The 22613-nt window shown below is 43.1% G+C and overlaps 1 protein-coding gene across 1 annotated transcript in view; it reads left to right on the top strand.

The window, feature by feature from the left end:
• Positions 1-1382: 1382 nt before the first annotated feature.
• T265_02739 (hypothetical protein) overlaps positions 1383-22613 on the top strand; it is a gene marked incomplete at both ends in the record, with an annotated part of 33818 nt that continues 12587 nt past the window's right edge. Inside the window, 4 exons of the mRNA XM_009167054.1 lie at positions 1383-1410; positions 4639-4727; positions 12472-12637; positions 18164-18267. Of these exons, the coding sequence (XP_009165318.1) occupies positions 4671-4727; positions 12472-12637; positions 18164-18267 (327 nt within the window). The remainder of the gene's footprint in view (positions 1411-4638; positions 4728-12471; positions 12638-18163; positions 18268-22613) is intronic.

Genomic DNA, 22613 nt, shown 5'->3' with positions numbered 1-22613 from the left:
TCATCATCATCATCAACACCATCAGCATCATCATCATCATCATCATCATCATCAACATCATCACCATCATCATCATCATCATCATCATTATCATCATCGTTTTCATATTCATCATCACCATCATCAGCATCATCGGCAGCAGCATCATCATCACCAAAGACCCCAACGTCGGTCTTAACACCAATGATTCACCACCCTACATGCATAAGGCTCGTCTAGTTATATATATGTATATTTATAATTATAATAAAAACCCTAGAGTGAAAAGAAGAGAAAAATGTGGGTGAGGGAGGGAACCAAGTACTGGCCTATGTCAAGCATTCAAAGGGTGCCTACACCTCCAACCGCTCAAAGAGACAATCTGGAAGGAAACTGGAAAGGCCATCGACATCGATTAGCCGCCATTTCTTGCAGCGTCTCCATCCCGGAAAGCGTATAACAGCAACAGCACCCAAACTCTTTGTGATCTCTTTCACGCCTTTCTACCAAGTCATACGCTGTCCCTTCGCGGTTCGCCATCCTGAAGGAGGCACGGGGAACAACACTCGTCTCGATAGACAGTGTTTCGGCATGCGTCGGTGGTGCTGGATGTAGTTCCGGACTCAACTACCTGCAGCGCAAACAAATACCCGTTTTCTAATCCCGCGTTATTAACAATGTAGTGAAAAACTGTACACGTACTCTTTGAAATTTAACGTGACTGTGCTGGGTCCACGTATAACCTATTCAATATCACCAGGCTTGCGTAAATTCCATACTCAAGATGACGATGTACTCACTACTCGGAACAATGAGGTATGGAAAAAACCCAAGAGCCCTCTGAATGCAGGGGTTTTCTGGCTGTTCTATGATAAGCTCTGGCTGAAAAATCAATGACTGATCTATATTGTGACAAACCAAATATCTTCTTGGACACGCACTCCACTTTTGAGCTTAGGTCGTTAGTCAAAAATTAGTGTGCTTTGCTCAATCTGTTGGGCGGATCCCCACTTGTCCCACCTTCGAATTTCGTGCTAACTTGTAACATTTTTAACAAAATCTAACCTAAAGGCGTCCACGCACTGGTTGCATGATTTCGTTTACTCAAGCTTGGTTTTTGTTTGTCCTACGTGTGGTTGCTGCATTTTTTCTCACGACATATGGTGATTCTTCTATGCACTACCAACCAATCGATCAATTTTAGTAATAAATTGGCTTGTTCGATCCACATAGTTTGAGATGTCCATCTGTGGGCGAACGGAGTAGCGTTGTGTGATCTTTGATCAACGGTGCAATCTGCAAGTCTAATTGGCTGGATTTGCCCACGGTTATGATTGGTCCGTTCGAATGAACTACACAACCTGTACAACTGAGGCTGCCATTAGTTAGATTTCGGGTGTGCCGCTTCAACTCCCTGTTGGTAAACGTTCTGTGAGTTCGATCATAATATATTCACGCTTTTAAACTAATTCCGCAGGAATCAAGTGTTAATTACAAAATTATGGTACAATAACGTTGGAACCAAGTTAGGAGCAGATGAAATCCCTTTCAAGGTGAATTGATACCATAAGTGAAGGCAATTCTTAGGGTACAGCCACATGATTTCGTGTCTCTTAGACACAGTTTTGATACATGACACATAATCGATTAGTGTGACACATGGCGTGCTTTGGAGTGTTGAGAGCGTAACATTACTCCATCCGGAACTCTTCGACGACTCATTTTCAACCCTTGCTAACTCATTTGATGCATCAATCACCGAGCCTGAGGCAAGCGCCCTGAACTTCGTGAAGGTATTCGGTGACCTTCAGACAGCCTTGGAGCTAAGCCAAAATCTTTTGTGTGTAATAAATTATACGTCATGGATAAAACACTCATCTGGCATGAATGCTTTCCAACTTGTTCCTCCACTGAAACAGGGCCTGCAGAATATACTGGGTACAAGACAGAAAGTTTGATGTGAAACTATACTGCTATGTATACGAAGTTCGCCTTTAGAGAGTCTGTCTGTGTTAGGAGGCACGCTGTCTTTCCACGTTTGTCCGAGCGTTCATTTTTCTAAGTTTTATGGAAGGAACTAGGGTTCTACTATGAAAGTTTGGTAGATCAGCTTTAAATATTTTAAAAATATGGATGCCTTTAGTTGTTTGTACACGTTCTATCCTATTGCTTTTGAGGTTGTTCAGTATCCGGTCGCCAATGAACAAGAGGTTATTTAAACCTAACCACCTCTTTTTTTAATTATATCAGTGCTCCCCTGGCAATCAAATCAGTCTGCTACAATGATTTTACTTCTACGTGTACGAAAACATCTCAAAATCAGGCAATGCGATACGGCCGGCGAAAACCCAACTGCTTGGCGCTAGTGTGCATAGACCCTTATACTGCTCCACTTACTCGTATGTTTAACTGCTCGCCCCTGGGAAGATTACCAGATGCCTTTTACCAGCTTGACCCTTTTTGTGGCTCAGTAAACAAACACAGTTGATGATTCACGAAAATATTCGTTCCCAAATAAATTAGACCGGTAGGAATTGCGGAGTTCGAATACGTATATCCTCAAATGGATCGAAACATTGCCCTGCTGCTCATGGCTGCTTCATGGGCGGTGTACACTAAAAGTGATTTACTTATCACGTTGAAAGGTAAATGTATAAATTCAGTTCTACTGTCGAAGCATAACTTGGTGTTTTCAAATATGGATTTTTCAGTTTTGGTGGGAGTTCTGAATGACAGTAGGTAAAGCCCATCCGGATTTTGAACTATAGTTTCGACCGCTTCACCGGAAATTTAACAAACGATTGGCCAATAGAATGTGATCTCTGCCGCTAGAAGTAACATGAAGGGAACTTTTCGGTGTATCAGATTAGCCTTATAACTGACTAAACATAGGTTCTCGTTTCATTGGCTGATGTAGCGAGGTGGTCTAACTTGGACCAAACGTTTACAGCTCACAACGTCCCTCCTGTTCACCTTAATTTTGTTTGAAGAGTCCTTTCTTGTCTTTACAGAATTGATCTGATCTGGAAAGCGCCAGATACGATTTTCGCACTTATTAGAACACATTGGTAGTGCATATCATTGTCGGTACAGGGATTCGAATTCCGGGCATCTAACATGCTAGATGAGCGTCATATCGCTACTTCACCAACGCACACTGAGCACGGCTGATTTATTTGTTTTGATTTGCTCGATCCGGCAACAGTCCTGACTCTGTCGATCGATTGACCCGCCTGTCCGAACTTCTTAGTCAGGTACCGCCACAGAAGTTTAAAAGCAGGTGGACAAAAATAAAATCTTGTTGTCCTACGTTACCAGGCCGAAAATAATCTTTCGAGTATGCATATATGTATATATATTATTCGCGTTTTTTGGCTTTTGTTATCCGGCTTAAATCATGGTCACAACAACAAGGACACCCTTTAACTCCAAATTAGAAATGAATCACGAATGACATCACAAATGACCCGAATCTGTTCAACTTTGCTCAAAAAGACATGCTATTAATCAGAAACGAGTGTGTACTCACGTGAAAGCTTGACCACATGCTGTCGCGTTAAGGGGTTTATTCAAGTAGACTTATAAAGCAAAATCAAGCAAATGGTTGAAGATACCCATGAAAGTTAGAGAAAATCGAAGGCAGTGAACAAAGCTTGTTTTCCCTCATTCACGTAAGAAAGTTATGTGGGAAACAAAAATGCATATGTTTTGTTGAAGGAAGCTGAAGGATGACTACTCACAAGGTTGCTGAAAAGTCTTCGACAGCCCATGACCGGTTTCGCAGCACATTCAGTTGTAGAATAGTATAAACGAGAAATTCAGTTGAGTCGCTAGTGAGAACCAAATTGATTTGCAAATGAGTGTATTTCTGGAAGGCTGAAAATGCTTGGGTGGGCGTTACCAAAGCAAGAGTGACACTAACGTCAGACAAGTTTATGGGACCGGACCAGCTCAGGTTCAGAAGTTGCCAAGTTCTACGCGGACGCAAGTCAATCAAGGCTAAAAAGAATCCTAATTTAACTTGCCTTGGAATTTTATTTCAAAGAGTCAGATAAAGAATTGTGGGAAAGTGATACTCCGTTGAATGAAGCCGGAGTTTCCCAACTCTACCGAGAACAGTTTGAGGACGACGAATGAGGTAGTTACGCGGAGACATAACAGAAAGCAACATAACATGTACTTTTTCCCCTGAAAGCAGGCTAACCTGATACCTCTGAACGGGAAGTCTTGACTGGCTTGTTGACACACCTATATAGCCAGCGGAGTTCCACTTTCGTCTGACAAACAAACGGATTGCTCAGGGACAAACACCGCCTGTTCGGACGTGTGTGCTGGTGGAATAATTACAATAAGCTCCCCTCGTCCAAGTCCCGGCACGGCCAGGCATGTGTAGTGCTGCTGAGTAGTATTAAGGAGGAAACTCGACCCTCACCAAAGTCTGCCGTGTTTCACAGATCCTTTCACCGTATTTTTCAACCTTCGATGTCACCTGTGACGAGTGTGTCACGAAAATCATGGGTAAATTCAAGCCCAGCAGGCTGTCGAAAAGCTTTCAGTTACGTTATTAGTAGTATGTTACGTCTATTACCAGGACACTTTCTTTCGACGTAGTGTGATCAAAGAAAATTCTAGTATTTATTCTCTTCATCTTTTTTTCAGATAGAGAGTGTACCACCCACGCCATCGAAAAAATGCTATGCAACATACCATGTCGAATAGTACTTGCTATAATTAATATAGTTTCTCTGGTGAGTTGCTGAATTAATTACCTTCGAATTTGAACTAATCCGTTTTGGAATATTTATTTATTGTTTTTTTAAAAAAAACAGAAGATAAGCCGCTGCGGCTGGTGGGTTTGGAGAGAATGAATTTTGCTTTTCTTAGGCTCATGCACTATAATCGGTAGATCGAGTCCGACACATTGTTCAGAAAAAAGTCGTTTAGCTGTAACACTCTTCTGATGCTTGGCTGCCATGCCACCCGAAGGAAGCCCCAGGGCTGGGATACTGCCAGGCTGCCCAAGCCTAGACAGGAGAAATCGAGGGCCAAAAGTCGGGTTCGAACTATGAACCTTCCGGTCAGTAAGTTCGCGCTCTAAGAACTTGAACCATCTCGTCCCTACACACATGGTTTACCGTGGTACGGTTCTGAGACGTGAGGAAGACTGGGGCACATTTAACGGAACATATTTTAGCCAAATTTGAATAGATGACTTTTAAACTACTGAACACGGATCTTGGATTGCGTCACCAGCTATTAAGGTTGTTCGCGATCGATAGTGGTTTAGGCTCCGCAAAACTGAGCCGCCACCTCCGAACGGACGGTCATTAAGGAGCTAACGGTCCAACTAGTGACCTCATCTACACCTAATAGATGCTAATCCCCATTCGGGATGGAAGTTTTCTATGAGGCTGAAACTTTCTGAAGCCCTCTGTGCCTTCTCTGAGGCATCAGACCAAGCTTCATCCTCAAGTTTCCAGATCGTATGTAAGAAGAGCTGAATAGTTGTTCCAAACAAGATTTCAAGTTAGCGAATAAACACTCATTTGCAAACTAATTTTGTTTTTCAAGAGACTCACCTGGAACCAAGCTGAATCTCTCGTTTGTGATGTTCTCAGGCAACAACGGATTTTCAGCAACCTCATGAGTAGTACATTACAAAGATATACTTGTATCGCGATATCTCGAATATCGTAGCGACTGAAACATGGTGCAGCACATTCAGTTGCCTGGAAACATCACAAACGAGAGATTCAATTGGGTTCCAGGCGAGTCTCTCGAAAAACCAAATTAGTTTCCAAATGAGTGTATATTCGCTAATTTCGTGCAATTTGGTTTCAAAGAGAACATAACGTTGACGGAAACCCGGGGACATCGCCTACCTGATGAACTCCAAAAAGGGCGAAACAGGTCTTGGGCCGTCGACGGATTTTCAACAACCTTATGAGTAGTACATCACAAGGATTTCAAGTTACTTGGGCAAATCAAAAGATTGTTATCAATCTATGTCGATAATCTAAAGATCTGACATCATTAGAGACACCTGTGTTGTACACAATTTCTCAAACCCACCGTAAGAGAAATCAGATCCCTCCCCACAAAAAGTGATTCCACATGAGATACAGTTTACAACCATTCATTCTGTGACACTCGATGTCATTCTGTTCCATGGAGTGAAATCAAATCGAACTGCTTTCAGATGCTCCAATGGCGTACAATCACTATTGCTCCACAATCCACCGGCTCTATTCAAACATACTGGCATGCACGGATTTATACGCCAAAAATGCCTTATTGTTGGTGTTGTTATATATGTCAAGATTTGTCAAGTCTTTTAAGCTCATTTCTGCGGTCCTCGCCAAATCACACACTGATCTACTTTCGCGTAATGTGTTACACTTCGCTTCGACTTGTGAGAGTTTCAGGAAAGCTGAATGGTTACCGCACAAGCACGTTCCTGATGATACGAAAGAATACGATCCGATGACATCGATTTCATTAATTATTGTCTATACTGTGAATTAAGTAGTGCACAGGGCGAAGGTTGAAAATCCGCTGCCGATTCAATGCTGATTTGGCCTTGTTCGAGGCTCAGGTCCCCGGAGCGTGAGAGAGTCAGTCCCTGATATGAGCAGCGATTTGATCGAGTGCATGATGAAGTTGCTAAAAATGGGGAGTCAGTGGAGCCCTTTGTGATCGGTAGTGCATAGATGTTCCTCTGCATTATGTGTAGCACACAGGCTGCCCAGAGGTTCCTTTATGGACGTATTCAAACAGGCTTCGGCTGTTTATGAAGTAAGTAGTATGGAACTATTGCTCAAAGCCGTAGAAACGCTCGTACCACTCCATTCAAAAACATTCTTGAATACCTTCACAACGAAACTCGAGGCAACCTGTGGGGGTTGCAACTTATGCAGAACAGTATCAATGTGTTCGTAACCACAGAGGACTGTATCGATCCTCCTGGTCCTCTTACTTCATCATGCATGTGCGCTTAAAAGTCTGATTACGTTAGCTTTCCTGAACCATACCTACTTTGTGGACCAGAAACATGGCAAAACTGGTAGCAGACTACTATGAACCCTAGCAATCCTTCCATACGACTTGTCTAGCCGAATTTGTTCACGAATCGTGTGTGATACCAGTGTAACGGTGATGCTACTGATGGGAGAGGCATGCTAGTAGTATGTTTTCTTCTTGTTAATTCGCTTCGTGTCTCTTGAAAAGAGAGATCGGTTGCATAATTTGTGGAGTCGCTTTGTGGCATTTGCTTGGATTTGAGCAATGAATGATTGGAGTCAATAAATATCCAGGAACGTTCAAGAAAACGCGTTCAGGAGAAGATGGATATCTAGTTTTTGTAGATAAGATGCAAGTGAGAGTTTTGCTTCCCTGTCCAATGGTCTGTAAGTGGTCAGTTGACATTTTCTAACTCCGCGGTGAAAGCCTTCCTCCTTTCACCAGTAGGCCCAGAGGTATTCGTGGTTTCAGCATGGATCATGGAGAAGAAATATTTAGGAAGCAGAACTTTACTCCTTACCATATGGTGAAATATAAGATCACAGTCGAAAGCATAGCGCAGTAGAGCAGTCACTCGACGCACTGTAGTTCCGAGTGGGCAGCGCGGAGTTACAAAATAGAACAGAAAATGCTCCACGAAGTTTAAAACTCGGTGATTGGTTCAACGCACGCCCACAGTCTGAAGGTCACGTGAGTATTTCTTCGTTAAGTGTAGCCATATTTGTCTATCGACTCTAATCCTGGCTATTTCTAGCTCGGAAGAAGCAGATTGGCCAGGTGTTCTGTGAAGGCTTGTCCTCAGTATTACAGTCGCAAAAGTACTGTGAGCAACCTAGATGTGAGAAAAAGTATTTGTTTCACTGCTAGACATCGTCATCAATGAACATTCAATGAATTCCATTGCTCATTTTAACTACCGTAACTTTACGAACTACTTTCAACTTTGAATCATGGTCAGCAAAAGTGCAGTGAAACACCGCGTTACCTTACTGGAACAGCAAAATACATTCATTTGCACTCCAATTAAATTTTCACGGGAGACCCACTGAATGTCTCGTTTATGATGAGCCACTTCCTGTTTAAGTCGGTACGATGCGCGATACATTATGCGGACATAACACAATACTCATAAGGTTGCTGAGATCTCTTCGACAGCCCACCACCTGTTTTGACCTTCCTGGGGCTCACCAGGAGGGTGCAGCCTTTCCTGCAAACTTGAGCACAAATTTCCTGAAACTAGCAAAATACATCCAGCTCCTTACCAATTTGGTTTTCACTGGGGACCCAAACGAATCCCCCTTGTTTGGGTTCAAGTAACACATAAGGGTGAGGTAAAAGCGAGAACCAAGCCAACCTGATGAGCCCCGAGAACAGCAAAGCCGGTCGTGGGCTTTCGAGAGTTTTCAATAACCTTATGAGTAGTATGTTACGTCCCACTCAAACAGGTTTTTCATGTATTGATCATAGAGGATTGAACAGTAAACATCTTTGCTAGTGTTCCTTTTTCTGCACAGCGACGCTATGCATGTCAACATCGTGAGCAGGGATGAGATTGTACGTGGTAAATCCTGTGCTTTGACTGTTTGTGCAACTATGTTAAAAGCATGTAGGCAGTTTTATTACCTGCAGATAGGTACGAAAACAACAAATTGTGCTTACACGCTTCACCTTGTATACTATTAGTTATTCATACCTAATCAAACATTCCTTACCTAAGTGTACTTGCTGCACACATTTCTATACGCCTTGGTGCGTCCGCACCCGAGCTAATACATTCACTCGAAACGAACAGCAGAGCAGTGGAGCCATTCGAAACATATCGACCAACAAAGTTGTGTATGGTGAAAACTTGATGACAGATGTGCAATACCGTATCAATTTTGTTCGTAAGAACTCACGAATCCAGGTATCGTTGAGTCTGTCTTGTTTGGGCTCACGTCTTACAACCTCCGTTCTGCCATTTCGACTGCCTCAAAACAATGGGCTGTTTTTCCATTGGCTACAGAATTTTCGGTCCACGGGTGTGAAGTGTAAAACCGAATGTGAGTGGCTCGCGAGAATATCCCATGAACATTTCCTCGTCAGCTTAAGAACTGCTTCACTGTCACAGGCGTTGTATGTGTCCCACGTACGTCGTGTAGAGGGCAATTCAACACCAGTTCTGGTTCGCTCCAGCTATAAAAGATCTATTCGGATGTATGTGGATGACGGGAATTCGGCGTTGCCACATCTAGTTCGCCCTTGGCTCGTGGAAAAAAATGAGGCAGGTAGCACACGGACATGTGCCAGACCGGTCAGGTGGGGTTGAAGTCCCCATCATCATCGACAAATAAAATAACAGGTCAGTCATGTCAAACACCTATCGACCAGCAGGCACGGGTGCACAACAAACCAAGCACCATACTGCTGTTGTGCGCTATCGGGAGGTCAGCGGCTAACTCTGTTCGGTACTAAGGATTAGGTCGTGTTTCTGCTGGCCCAACTGATGATTCTGTTCGGTTGTGTGACGGTCGTTAAGAACGCAGCCTGCTTACATGGTTAGTGAACCCACCCTCGGTGTAAATCGGACATTTTGATCACGTGACAACTAAATGTTAACACCGAAACAACTAGCAGCTGTCCCGATTAAATATGTCAGTCGACTGGAAACTTCGCCTGAACATAATTAGACATATGTCTGTTTGGTGAGCTGGACTTCTCCAAATTCCAAAAGTTCTGCCAACATCCTGTTAGGCACCTTCTTCGCACTTTCTGTAGGGCACCAGGCGTTTTCAGAATGACCAGTCCCGATAACACCTCTTCATTTTTCTCCGAATGGGCATTCGTCAACGGATCCACTCCCCACGACAAAATCCGCCGTCAGATCGATACGGGAGACCGTGGATTATTTTAATAGACTGCGATGGAGAACACGTCATACCGTACATCAGGGGTCTAGTGCAGTGGCCATTCTTCATTGTTTGGGATTTAGGTAGCCAAGTTGCCAGAAGGACCCTGAAGCTCAACGGCCTTGAACAAACCAACCAACAAGTAGGCTGTGTTCCGAACAGCTGCTTTGAGGACAATGGGATGAAGTCATTCGTCAGTTTCATTTTTAGCCTCTGACAAGCCCAAGGAAAACACCCGAACCGCATGGGCAAGGCCGTCTGGTAGTTGGCTTGTTGCTCACATGTGCGTCTCCAGCGCTCGAAAAAGGAACGCGATGGCTCGACTCCACGTCTACTTGCATGGGCCACCGAAAGACCACGTCCCCACTGCAGGGGTGTGGTATCAGCACAAGGCGAATGAAACCTTTGCTCACCAGTATCTTTCTCACCAAACCACCAGTGGATTTCTGCAGCATGTGAAATAATCCTAGCTTGTTTTTAATCAGATTCATCAAGAAACTCTGAATTGACTATCCACCATCTTGGAACTTTTAGCTCACCTAAACCAGTGGGCGTACACCACTGCATCACTATTACGCCAATAACGCTGTGATCTTGATTAGTCAGGTCACACTTGCGCTTCCTCCGATGACTTTCAGCACCTCGCCGGAATTTTATCTCATCTGTCTGAGCTACCGGCACATACCACCGTAAATCTATTGGGGTCAGGCCATCTTTCTCAGCGTGCACGCTCTGGCGAGAGAATGCGAACCGGGTAGTCTATAAGTGATCAAGGAATCGACTATTTTGCGATAAAAAAAACTAATCAATACTTCACTATTGTCCATCGCTTCGCAATAAAATCTTTGGCCGAATTCACTAGGAGAAAATAATTTGGGAGTGGTCGATCAGGTTCACTCCGATGGCCAGCAACTCCAGTATTCACTTGACTGGTTTCAAAGGATAAATGTATGAAGAGAAAATGATGATGTACAATATATTTGACATCAAATTGGGTGTATGGTTAGTGTTCCGACAGATACCAGTGAAAGGAAGAAGGCCTTCGCTGCGGAGTTACTTACTAGAGGAGGCCAGGTGACCAGTTACAGAAGACTCGACAGCGAAGCAAAACTCTCACAAAAACTGAACGTCCATCTTCATCGCTGAAATCCAAGCAAATGCTACAAAGCGACTCCACAAATTTCCCAACAGATCTCCCTTTTCAAGAGACTCAAAGCGAATTTACAAGAAGAAAACATACTACTCGCATTCCTCCCCATCAGTAGTATCACCGTCCCACTAGTATCTGATCAGTGGACTATGTCGAAATATTGGTCACTAACTGTAGTCTGAGACTCTACCTCACGCGTTTCGGTCGGCAATGGCAACCACCAATAGGGATAGCCATATATTTTAGTGTAAATTGGCAAGCCATTCAAAATCTGTTGGTCGATCGATAAACTAGTGAAGCAAGAAAAGCGTCCAACACATAATTGTGTGCCACTAATTTTCAAATGGTAACCTTGCTTGCCCTCGTGCAAGCAATTGCATGTTCCCAATGTCGCATGGTCCCCTTTTTAAATAGAAAGCTATTCACAAGGTTGCTGAAAACTCTTTGGTGACTCATGACCCTGTTTCGCACATATTGGGGCTCATCTGATAGGCGCGGTCCCTGAGTTCTGGTCAACATCACAAACGAGAGGTTCAGTTGAGCCTCTCGTGAAAACCAAAATGATATGCAAATGAGTGCATTTGTTGAATTCCTGGTTCTTCTTCGCGCGAGTCGGGTGAGGAAAAATATTTTGGGAGCGAAGGGCCGGCGAAAAGTTCAACATAAATAGTAAGGCAATAGAAGCAGCGACTGAAACGGGGGCAAGGTGTACGGTGCAAACTTCCAAATGTGATTCCCCATCGCGGACAAAATACCTCCAGTTCCATCTTTTAGGAATCCTTAAACTGTGAGTAAGGTCTCCGCGATTTAGTGCAAATTTAGAGCAATGTTACACGTAGTTCTGTGTGCAAAATTTTGTCCCGTTAGAGATATCATATGAGCAAACTCTGTAATGCCTGACTTAACTAATACTGCTATCAAGACAGAATGAACGATAGATTATTAGGCTGCGGGGATCTGGTGCTTGCAACAGTATGCACGGTAAGTGGCATAGGTGAAGAGAACACACTATTTTTGATGGCTTGTAGGATCCGTGGGGTTCACTCAGATAACGCTAAAATCGATTGTTCAGCTGTAACACGTTCGGTGGGTAGTTGCCGTTCCACCTGAAGGAAGCTTTAGGGCTGAGATCCTTCAAGGGCCAAGACAGAAACAATCGGTTCGCAGGGGTTCGATTAAAACCGCGGACTTCTCTCTCAGTTAGTTCGCGCCTCAACAAATGAGCTATCTCAAGTTTCTCTCTCATTCAAGTGGTCGATAAAGTTGGTACCGGATCAGAAGTTGCCTTATCTGTCTTCCTTTTGTTTCGGTTCAATACTTTGTGAACAATCTCGACCAACAATACTAGATGCATTTATAATTGGAAATTTATCTTGATGACATGTGTCACGGAGAAATAGCTACTCGAGAAATGCTCTACTTCCATTTGCACAGATTGTGGGCCTAATCATATTGACCGGTGGAGCATTGTTAATATGGGGTCGTGACATATTTATAAAAGTGCTGGACAGATTTTTGGAACCATTTTTGCGGGCGATTCGCGTGGCCGATGATGCAGCCCAGGTGACGGAATTAATCACTCGGATTACAACATCTACTTGTAAGTGGTTTCACGACTTTATCACATCATTTATAATATTTCTGACTTTAACATGTTGTGAACGTAACAGCCCGTTTCGTGACTCTGTAGTCCATTGTGTAGCGTTTCAGTTGACAACCAGATAGTTCCGAGTTGATGGGCGCATCAAGTAAGAAAAAACAACTCTCAGATGGCCGCCTCTAAATTGGGTGTACTACATCCACACTTGAGTAAAAAATTTTTGTGGCCCGTTCTAGAACTGATAAAAAAACTTATTCTGCAGGCTTTAATCGCCTTGGTTCCGTACTAACTGGTTAGTTCTGAGAGATGGGCCAGAACAGCTACTTGGTTGCTATTTTAGGCACCAGGCAAGCCACTCACCTCACTCAAGCGTGAGCAAGTTCGTCTGCTGAGACGTGAAAACTCAGATGCGTCTAGAGTGCGCTACTCATACTATGCTCTTTGAATTTCAAACCCCGGCACTGCCAAGGATACGCACTGCTAATGAGCTCTAATAGAAGCAAAATTCGAATCTAGTGCTTCCCTCGTTTGATGTGGACTCACCGGAATGACTGCGTCAGGATAAGAAAGGACTGGTTAAACTGGAGCGATGTGAGCCTAAATTCCCCATATCCCGCACTCATCTAAAATTAATCAAAAAGAGATGGAACAAGCTGTTCATCGATTGGAATTCGATCGGCCACCAACCTTTGGTATCCGCATGTAGCTTGTAATCTGATAAGCCTACCAGAGGCGTACGGATTTGAAGCGCACAAACCTTGTCGTTAGCAGTCAGTGCTGAAACGCGAGACTAGCTAATAAATTTGGTTTCGAGAGACACTCGCCTGAAACCCAGCTGAATCTCTCGCTTATGATGTTTCCAAGCAAGTGAATATGCTGCACCAAGTCGCATGATACATGGTCGCAGTTGGTACGATAATCGCGATATAGACGTAATACCCTACTCATGAGGTTGCTGAAAACTCTTCGACAAAACCAAAATTGCCTGGAAATGAGTATATTTTGTTAATTTCGTGCAACTGGGGTTCAAGTAGAACATAAGCTTGACGGAAACTTGGGACTGCGTTTACCTGATAGGCCCAAAGAAGGGTGAAACCAGTCGTGGCATTTCGAAGAATTTTCAGCAACCTTATCAGTAGTGTATTACGTCTATACAAGGATAACTGGCTTCAAGTTGCTTCAGAACTGATAATCCGGTTACTCGATTACAGATCTGAATGCATGGAAAGGAAGCGACCAGCGATTAAAACAAATTTTGTTATCATGTCCTCAAAACAAAAGTGGCCCGACCATGAACTATTGTCTTGAGTGTAAAATAGCCATTACAAAGAGTGAAGAATGTCACTGTGAGAACAGTAGGAGGAACTCTGGAACGAAGGAAGATCTTGGCTTCATTTATGTGAAATACAATATACAGGATATTAGATGTATAGGATATATGACAAGCGATATATGCTATATGGTATGTTCTTTAGATGTCGCGCACTCACTAGTGGAGTTAATAATCGGTCTGATTATCCACGATATGTCATGTTATCATCAAGCTTGCATTACATGATTTTACTCTGTCGCCACACAGATCCTTCGTGACTTACCGCAGCCATTGTCGCAAACCTGTACATTGCGCTCGAACCCCGTCAGCTGGATAACTTTCGGTCCCATCTCCAGTTGAAGCTTCGCGACAGCCCTCCTTTTTATCAGCATACTTTTCTTCCAGTTCTTTTTTCCCAAATAATCGACAACAAAGCTAATTTGTAATGGGGCGACTAAGGTTAAGGTAGAGCTTTGAGCTCTTGATATCTTAGTGAGCGGGGTTGTGGGAAATAAAAGAAGCCTATCTTAAGGGGAGCACCGAACAACAGTTACTTTTCACATCTTTTATCTAAATTTTGTTAGCGAAGCATAGTTCTCTGTACTGGTATAGTCATTCGTAGGTGCAGGCCGGAGATAACTACTGGAAGTTCCACTCTTCTGACAGTCCACTTGCCTGATATCCCATTCGACGTTCTTAAGGAAGAGACTCTTTCTCACAGACAACAGCGCAAAGGCTTCATTCAGCTATGTAGCTTATGGATTGCAAGCAAAGATGCGGTCCAAATTGAGCAGGGTATTGGTTGGTCCGTTGAAAATTAATGGTGTCCCGTTTGAGAGCACTGCTCACTGATCCGGCAGGTGTTCAAAGTCCGGCAAAATCTTTCCATCTGACTTACCTACTGTTGACAAAAACTCCAGCGAGACTTTCTGCTGCTCAAGGGACATTTGCTTTTTTCATTTGCGAAGATTCTAAGTCCCAAAAGATGAACCGGAGCGTAATAGCTTACCAAAATACTGTGAAATATCAAGGGCCGTAAAAGGCTGTTGATTCCGGTGGAGTACTATCGCCAAAACCAAAAAATTCACGTTACACTAACAAAGGGTAGCTGTGGAAAAAAGAAATCTTTTATTTGGCGGGAAGAACACCATGATCCAGCATTCAGCAATCAGAGCTTCTGCCGTAACATAACGCCATTCGACCGCGGGAGGTAACCAGAACTGATCAAATATACTGCACCCTGGCGTGATTAGGGCGTCAACAGTTTACCAAAGGACTTTGTCTTTACTACACACCAGGACTGTTTATTGTTTCGGTATTTGCATGCGCACTCAATGTTTGGCCCCGAAGGTCTGTTGTGCTCTATCGATTAGTGCCATCGAAATACGCTCTCTGGTCGCACTGATCGACAGCAAACGAAGAATGGCACGTGATGTTCCATCATTGGATTTCGAGCATTAGAAAATTCTGGCTTTCAAGGACGTTGGAATAGGTGACAAATGAATATGAACAAAAGGTAGTAATCCGTAGTTGATACCTTTCTTCTTCGTTAGTAATAAGAGGCTCAGTGAACGCCGAGGACAATCAGAAGGACACAATGGGGGCTTGCATCTAACCAGCTAGCAAATACAGCGAAGTTTGCGGAAGCGACCTTACCAAATTTGAAGGGGTGGCGACCCACATGTGGGAAAATCTGCATTCAGCATAAATGAGGAATGGTCCGGTCTGTTTGATTTCGGTAGCAATATCGGCTTCCAACAGGATCTCAGAGAAACGTATTTGCGGTGGAATCTAAGACGGTTGCACAGTGGCTGTCAGAGTTTCCCAACCGAATAGGACCTTCAACACACCTTATCACAACACACCTTATCGACAGTGGTCACTTACTGATTTGATCGACCCATATCTCGAACACAGATTTGATCAAAAATAGCAAAGAATTCAAGGCAATTTAAAATGGATCATGTAAAGCAGTGATAAGATTGATGACATCCTGTCTATCTGTCCTATCGATCTTGGGAATACAAAAAGATGGAGTTCAATTTGCTTGTAATTGATCACTTCACCATTCGCTTTGTTTTGACCACACATCGATTCACATATTGATCCACAGAGTGTACAGAGCTTCCATGGATTGGTTTGTTCGGTCGCAGTAGTCCGGGCACCGGTGCAAGGACGAAAGCCGTCGAACACGGAGTTGTCCATTGACAAACACGAACTAAGCACTTGGAAGAATTTTTGAAGATCCAACATCCCAAGGTGTCCTCATGAATTTTTCCGAATGCTGTTTGAGTATTCAACAACAATGAATAAACCCTGTACAGTGATTTGATAATTTCTACGCCACCATCTCATCAGATGCAGGGACGGCGCTTTGACCAGATACTACTCACGTATAACATCAGTAGCGTACACCAGCAGCAATCAGGGCTTGGGTGATTTAGTCTTAATTCCAAGTGTCAATTTCGGAAGAGGTGCCTTATGACAAAATCCTGCACAAAATGTGAATGACAAGAGAGTTGATGCTACTTCGGAAGATATTGACGACGATGTTGGGATTTAAAATGAGGGTCAGTTGAGTGTGTGGATTTTTAGCGGAGATTTTACGGCACTGTAGCGCCACACCGTATTATCCCCAAGTGTCAGACGCTTTAAATTAGAATAGGTTCATAGGATCGACCAACTTTCTATCCCCGAGAACGGCTATTTACAAAATTAAGTCAACATGTGCGTAAAATGTCTTTTTTTGGAGGGTACGTGAACGAATAGAAAAGTGCTCAGAAACGTTGCTGGAAGAGGCGGCACATGATTGGAACTCTGACATGTTCGGGAAACATCCTCTGGGAGTTTACCATCAGTGAAATCGTTGAAGAAACGAACTCTGTCAAGCGAAATGAAGCGGACTTTTGCAATCAGATGAGTTCATCATCCTGTTCCCTCATATCAGTTGCATGCAGATAAGACAATGGTTTTTTAATCCAACCGAGCTAGCTGATTGAGGCGAAATGTCGTACGAGACTAAATTAGACTGGGTTTGAGATGATCGTCCATTTAGCAATCGGGACTAGTGACGTGAAAGCAGAAACCACCGCTCAGCTTTAGGGATCGAGCACACGAGCACGTCGGGTCAATCAGTTTGACCGCGATCTCAGGCCACCTAGGTATTCAAATGCGATTTCCATAGGAGAATTGGTGTGTAATCAGCCGAATATTTCCAACTAATTTGCACGACAATCCACTTTCTTGGATAATTAATAAGAAGATGTAGTATTGCGCTCTGCTATCGGCTTGGTCCACTCTGCTCGTGAGGCGCATATTCCTCACTCCGAGCATTTCGAGGATTGTGAGTCGCCAAGTTGAAAATGTCTTGGACTTACAACAATTTCACACTAAAGAAGAGATATTTTAGCAATTGGTTCAGGAGAATAAGCGGTTAAACAACAAAACTTTGCAAAGAACAACACATTCAAGGTTCTGCTTCACGGTACTTATGGGGTGTTTTACCAGTTGGTCTAATCCTAATCCCTCTTAAACACTTTGTATGCGGCTTAGTTCCGTCATCTTTGTTGTAAACGAGCGTTTATCTCATAACTGTTTGAAATACGACAGCCTCTAAACGACGAAGCTTATAAGCTGTTAATGTTCTTTTTCACGGGTCTGTATCCGAGAAAGTAAGATAAAATAATAGGAAATTCATCATCATCATCGTCATCATCATCATCATCACCATCATCATCATCATCATCATCATCAACATCATCGTCATCATCATCAACATCATCATCATCATCATCGGCAGCATGATATCAGTGTTCAACACTGATGCTTCGCTGCCGTACATTCGCAGTAGAGGTATCTGTTTTGCCGGAATTGCTTGCGTCATTTCAGTTAAGGTGTAAACAAAATTTTTCAATCACTTCTTTGCATTCGTTCTGTTTTATAGGTATGGGAGTGACCTAGGCAGGAATGTAGTGCACACATTCGTTTTTGCGAACTCTGACAGAGTCTGCCGATACTTGACTAAGAAGGCACTAAATACGCGTTTATTTTATAAATTCCCAGGTAGGTTTTTTCTGAAGTTTGATTTCTGCCGCCCGGTTAATGGCTTATTTCAAGTTGACAATTTTGCGACCTACGGTTCCTGATCACATTTAAAATGAATTAATCTCAGCTGATTGCCATTACTGCTGTTTGATTGTTCACCTACCCGGTAGCTCCCATTGGCATAGTACTTTTGTGTTTTGGGGCGGCTGTCGCAATCCTCTCTGTTCTTGGTATCATCGGAGCCTGCTGCAATTTGCTGATAATTCTCAAAGTGGTGAGTTCCGTNTTTGCCATCAGATGAGTTCATCATCCTGTTCCCTCATATCAGTTGCATGCAGATAAGACAATGTTTTTTTTAATCCAACCGAGGTAGCTGATTGAGGTGAAATGTCGTACGAGACTAAATTAGACTGGGTTTGAGATGGTCGTCCATTTAGCAATCGGGACTAGTGACGTGAAGGCAGGAACTATCGCTCAGCTTTAGGGATCGAGCACACGAGCACGTCGGGGCAATCAGTTTGACCGCGATCTCAGGCCACCTAGGTATTCAAATGCGATTTCCATAGGAGAATTGGTGTGTAATCAGCCGAATATGTCCAACTAATTTGCACGACAATCCACTTTCTTGGATAATTAATAAGAAGATGTAGTATTGCGCTCTGCTATCGGCTTGGTCCACTCTGCTCGTGAGGCGCATATTCCTCACTCCGAGCATTTCGAGGATTGTGAGTCGCCAAGTTGAAAATGTCTTGGACTTACAACAATTTCACACTAAAGAAGAGATATTTTAGCAATTGGTTCAGGAGAATAAGCGGTTAAACAATAAAACTTTGCAAAGAACAACACATTCAAGGTTCTGCTTCACGGTACTTATGGGGTGTTTTACCAGTTGGTCTAATCCTAATCCCTCTTAAACACTTTGTATGCGGCTTAGTTCCGCCATCTTTGTTGTAAACGAGCGTTTATCTCATAACTGTTTGAAATACGACAGTCTCTAAACGACGAAGCTTATAAGCTGTTAATGTTCTTTTTCACGGGTCTGTATCCGAGAAAGTAAGATAAAATAATAGGAAATTCATCATCATCATCATCGTCATCATCATCATCATCATCATCATCGGCAGCATGATATCAGTGTTCAACACTGATGCTTCGCTGCCGTACATTCGCAGTAGAGGTATCTGTTTTGCCGGAATTGCTTGCGTCATTTCAGTTAAGGTGTAAACAAAATTTTTCAATCACTTCTTTGCATTCGTTCTGTTTTATAGGTATGGGAGTGACCTAGGCAGGAATGTAGTGCACACATTCGTTTTTGCGAACTCTGACAGAGTCTGACGATACTTGACTAAGAAGGCACTAAATACACGTTTATTTTATAAATTGCCCGGTAGGTTTTTTCCGAAGTTTGATTTCTGCCGCCCGGTTAATGGCTTATTTCAAGTTGACAATTTTGCGACCTACGGTTCCTGATCACATTTAAAATGAATTAATCTCAACTGATTGCCATTACTGCTGTTTGATTGTTCACCTACCCGGTAGCTCCCATTGGAATAGTACTTTTGTGTTTTGGGGCGGCTGTCGCAATCCTCTCTGTTCTTGGTATCATCGGAGCTTGCTGCAATTTGCTGATAATTCTCAAAGTGGTGAGTTCCGTATTTGGCTGTTTTTCATCAGTGAACTCTACGGTTGTCAGTTCATCGATGAAGAGGCCGCATTCGGCACGGGTAGATTGTTATAAGATAGGTGTACCTGCCAACTACTAAGAGCACCATATACGCTTTTTTATCAACGATTTTTGTTGTCCTGTATGAATGCAATTCATTAGAGCGGAGACAGTCATATGTTCGTGTTATGTCTGCTGATTCCTCAATCTATGGTATCTGCTGCTGACCCGCTCAAGTGCCTATTGCCGGAGAAAAAAGACTCACAGAAGGAACAGTCGAGTGAGTGCGTCCGAGTGCGAGAGCAATAGTTAAACGGCCCCAACGCTATCTAAAGGGGACTTTCTGACACTGATACAGGCTGCCTGATAGGCTTTAATGAACACACATCAACATCGATCGTGCCCCTATGAAATGCCTGAACGCTGATCACATTCGGTCGTGCTTATGTGGCGTGCAAGAACACTCATCAGGTGTTGCTGAATTGATTGAATAATTGATTGGCCTGGATGCTTGCCGGCATTTCTGCTGAGTTTTGAGTTTTTGGTGGAGCAGTAGGTTCCACGCCTTCTGAGGTTGCTTTCAGGAATTTGACCTTCCTGATAGTTTGGTTGCTGTAACTATTCATTGGCCAATCAGCTTGTTGTTGGGGGAGAATCAGTTAACATTAACCTGAATCTATCGTCCATAAAACTTTTTAATCTAAATGTGCTGCAGGAAGGCTGTCTTAATTCGAACGATATTCAACATATTGAAGAGTACTGATAAGGACGATTCTAACGCCGAGTATCTAATCATTGGTCACCCAAATGATTTGGACGATATTACAACTCTTCAGTCATGTCTAGTCTTTCTTGGTGCTCGTCCTCGAGTTCCCGAGAAACTACGCCCACCCAGCTGGTTTCCAAATAAGTGTATCTTTTATCTGACTACCGTTCCCACTCCAGTGCCTAGCGCCAGAAAAAGGCACACCGGCAAAAAACAGCTCTGTTGCAGCAGTGAGTGCAAGCGAGTGCAAAAGTGACAACAACGTTGAATTTTGAAGGCCACCTTCTGACATTGATCCAGGCTGTCCGATCGGCGTTTGATGAACACCCATCATCATCGACCGTGCTCCTATGAAATACCTGAACATTGATCATAGTCGTTCGTGCTTCTGTAGTATGCCTGAACATCCATCGGCTCTTGCTGAATCGATCGAGAATCGATTGAGATTTTGGTGCAGTCTTAGGTTCTGCAGTTATTTTCAGGAATCAGATCTTCCTGACAGGTTACTTCTCCAGTAAGGAATGATGTCCTTTATATGCTTATTATGAACAGTTTGTGTGTTCAGATATCATCGATTTTTCGTCACCGGACTTCCAATAGCCTGTTGTTGGAAATAAGACTGGGTAAATGATTCGATTTGCTAGAACAAGTGGTCGCCAAATTTGGTAGCAATATTTCTCACCCTTAAAAAGGCAGCAAACATAAATGACGACTGCTGGAGTTTTATTAAGTATTAAGCATACAAGTTTAAGTGCGATTTCCTTTGAATGAATCGACTATTTCAGAAGGGTGATTATCAAGAAAACCCTTTAAATTGAGGAACTACACGTATGCTGCAAATGTGTGGGACGTATTTGTAAGAGGGTCTTTGGGTCAGTATCTGAACTGTCCTTTCAAAGCCACGAGGTGTGTACTATTTTTANGCTTCTGTAGTATGCCTGAACATCCATCGGCTCTTGCTGAATCGATCGAGAATCGATTGAGATTTTGGTAGAGTCTTAGGTTCTGCAGTTATTTTCAGGAATCAGATCTTCCTGACAGGTTACTTCTCCAGTAAGGAATGATGTCCTTTATATGCCTATTATGAACAGTTTGTGTGTTCAGATATCATCGATTTTTCGTCACCGGACTTCCAATAGCCTGTTGTTGGAAATAAGACTGGGTAAATGATTCGATTTGCTAGAACAAGTGGTCGCCAAATTTGGTAGCAATATTTCTCACCCTTAAAAAGGCAGCAAACATAAATGACGACTGCTGGAGTTTTATTAAGTATTAAGCATACAAGTTTAAGTGCGATTTCCTTTGAATGAATCGACTATTTCAGAAGGGTGATTATCAAGAAAACCCTTTAAATTGAGGAACTACACGTATGCTGCAAATGTGTGGGACGTATTTGTAAGAGGGTCTTTGGGTCAGTATTTGAACTGTCCTTTCAAAGCCACGAGGTGTGTACTATTTTTATAAGAAAATAACTCATAGGTATGATCAACATTGTAGCGAGATGAAAACTCACTGACCGGAAAATCCGTGGTTTAGCCTCAACTCTGCATCTGGACTGTTCCAGTCTCGGCTCTTACTTGTTTCCGGGGGGGGGGGCATGGCAATCATGCACCGAAAAAATGCTGCAGCTGTAGGACATTAAAAAATCGTTAGTATCACGGTTAACACCTGAGGCTTAGTTTCTACATTTAACCACGCAACCGTATGGGTTCAACAAACCGTTCAGGATAGTGACGGAAAACGAATCTAGAGGCCGCAATCTTGCCACATTACCACAGAACCCATACTTCGTGAGAGATCAATGACTAAGGAAAACCAAATGACATTACAATGTGAAAGGTCTATCCGACTAAGAAACAACTTTGAGTACACAAATTTAGGTTTGACCTCAGGTGCCTGACTATGCAATCATCTGAGATGGCGGACGACTGGTTTTCCCAAAATAACTGGAGGTTCTTGGCTTTTCCAGCACTTATTCAAGGATGTTAGTACATCAAGAACGTTTGCATCGAAACACAGTAGAAGAGATTTCAAACCAACGAAGTTCCTAAACGGTGCAAACGTAAAAGATGAGGCCTTCTCCGGCCATTGAACCGCGAATATGCACGATAAATATTCGAAAATTTTGGCCAGCATCTGAACTTACATCCATCTCACATGAAGCGTTGTGCGATTTCCGCGTATCCAAACT

Source organism: Opisthorchis viverrini (genome assembly GCF_000715545.1).
Source record: "Opisthorchis viverrini unplaced genomic scaffold opera_v5_35, whole genome shotgun sequence".
In the NCBI taxonomy this organism is placed as follows: Eukaryota; Metazoa; Platyhelminthes; class Trematoda; order Opisthorchiida; family Opisthorchiidae; genus Opisthorchis; species Opisthorchis viverrini.
The sequence above is the reverse complement of the archived record's forward strand: the minus strand, read 5'-3'. Positions and strand labels throughout refer to the sequence as shown.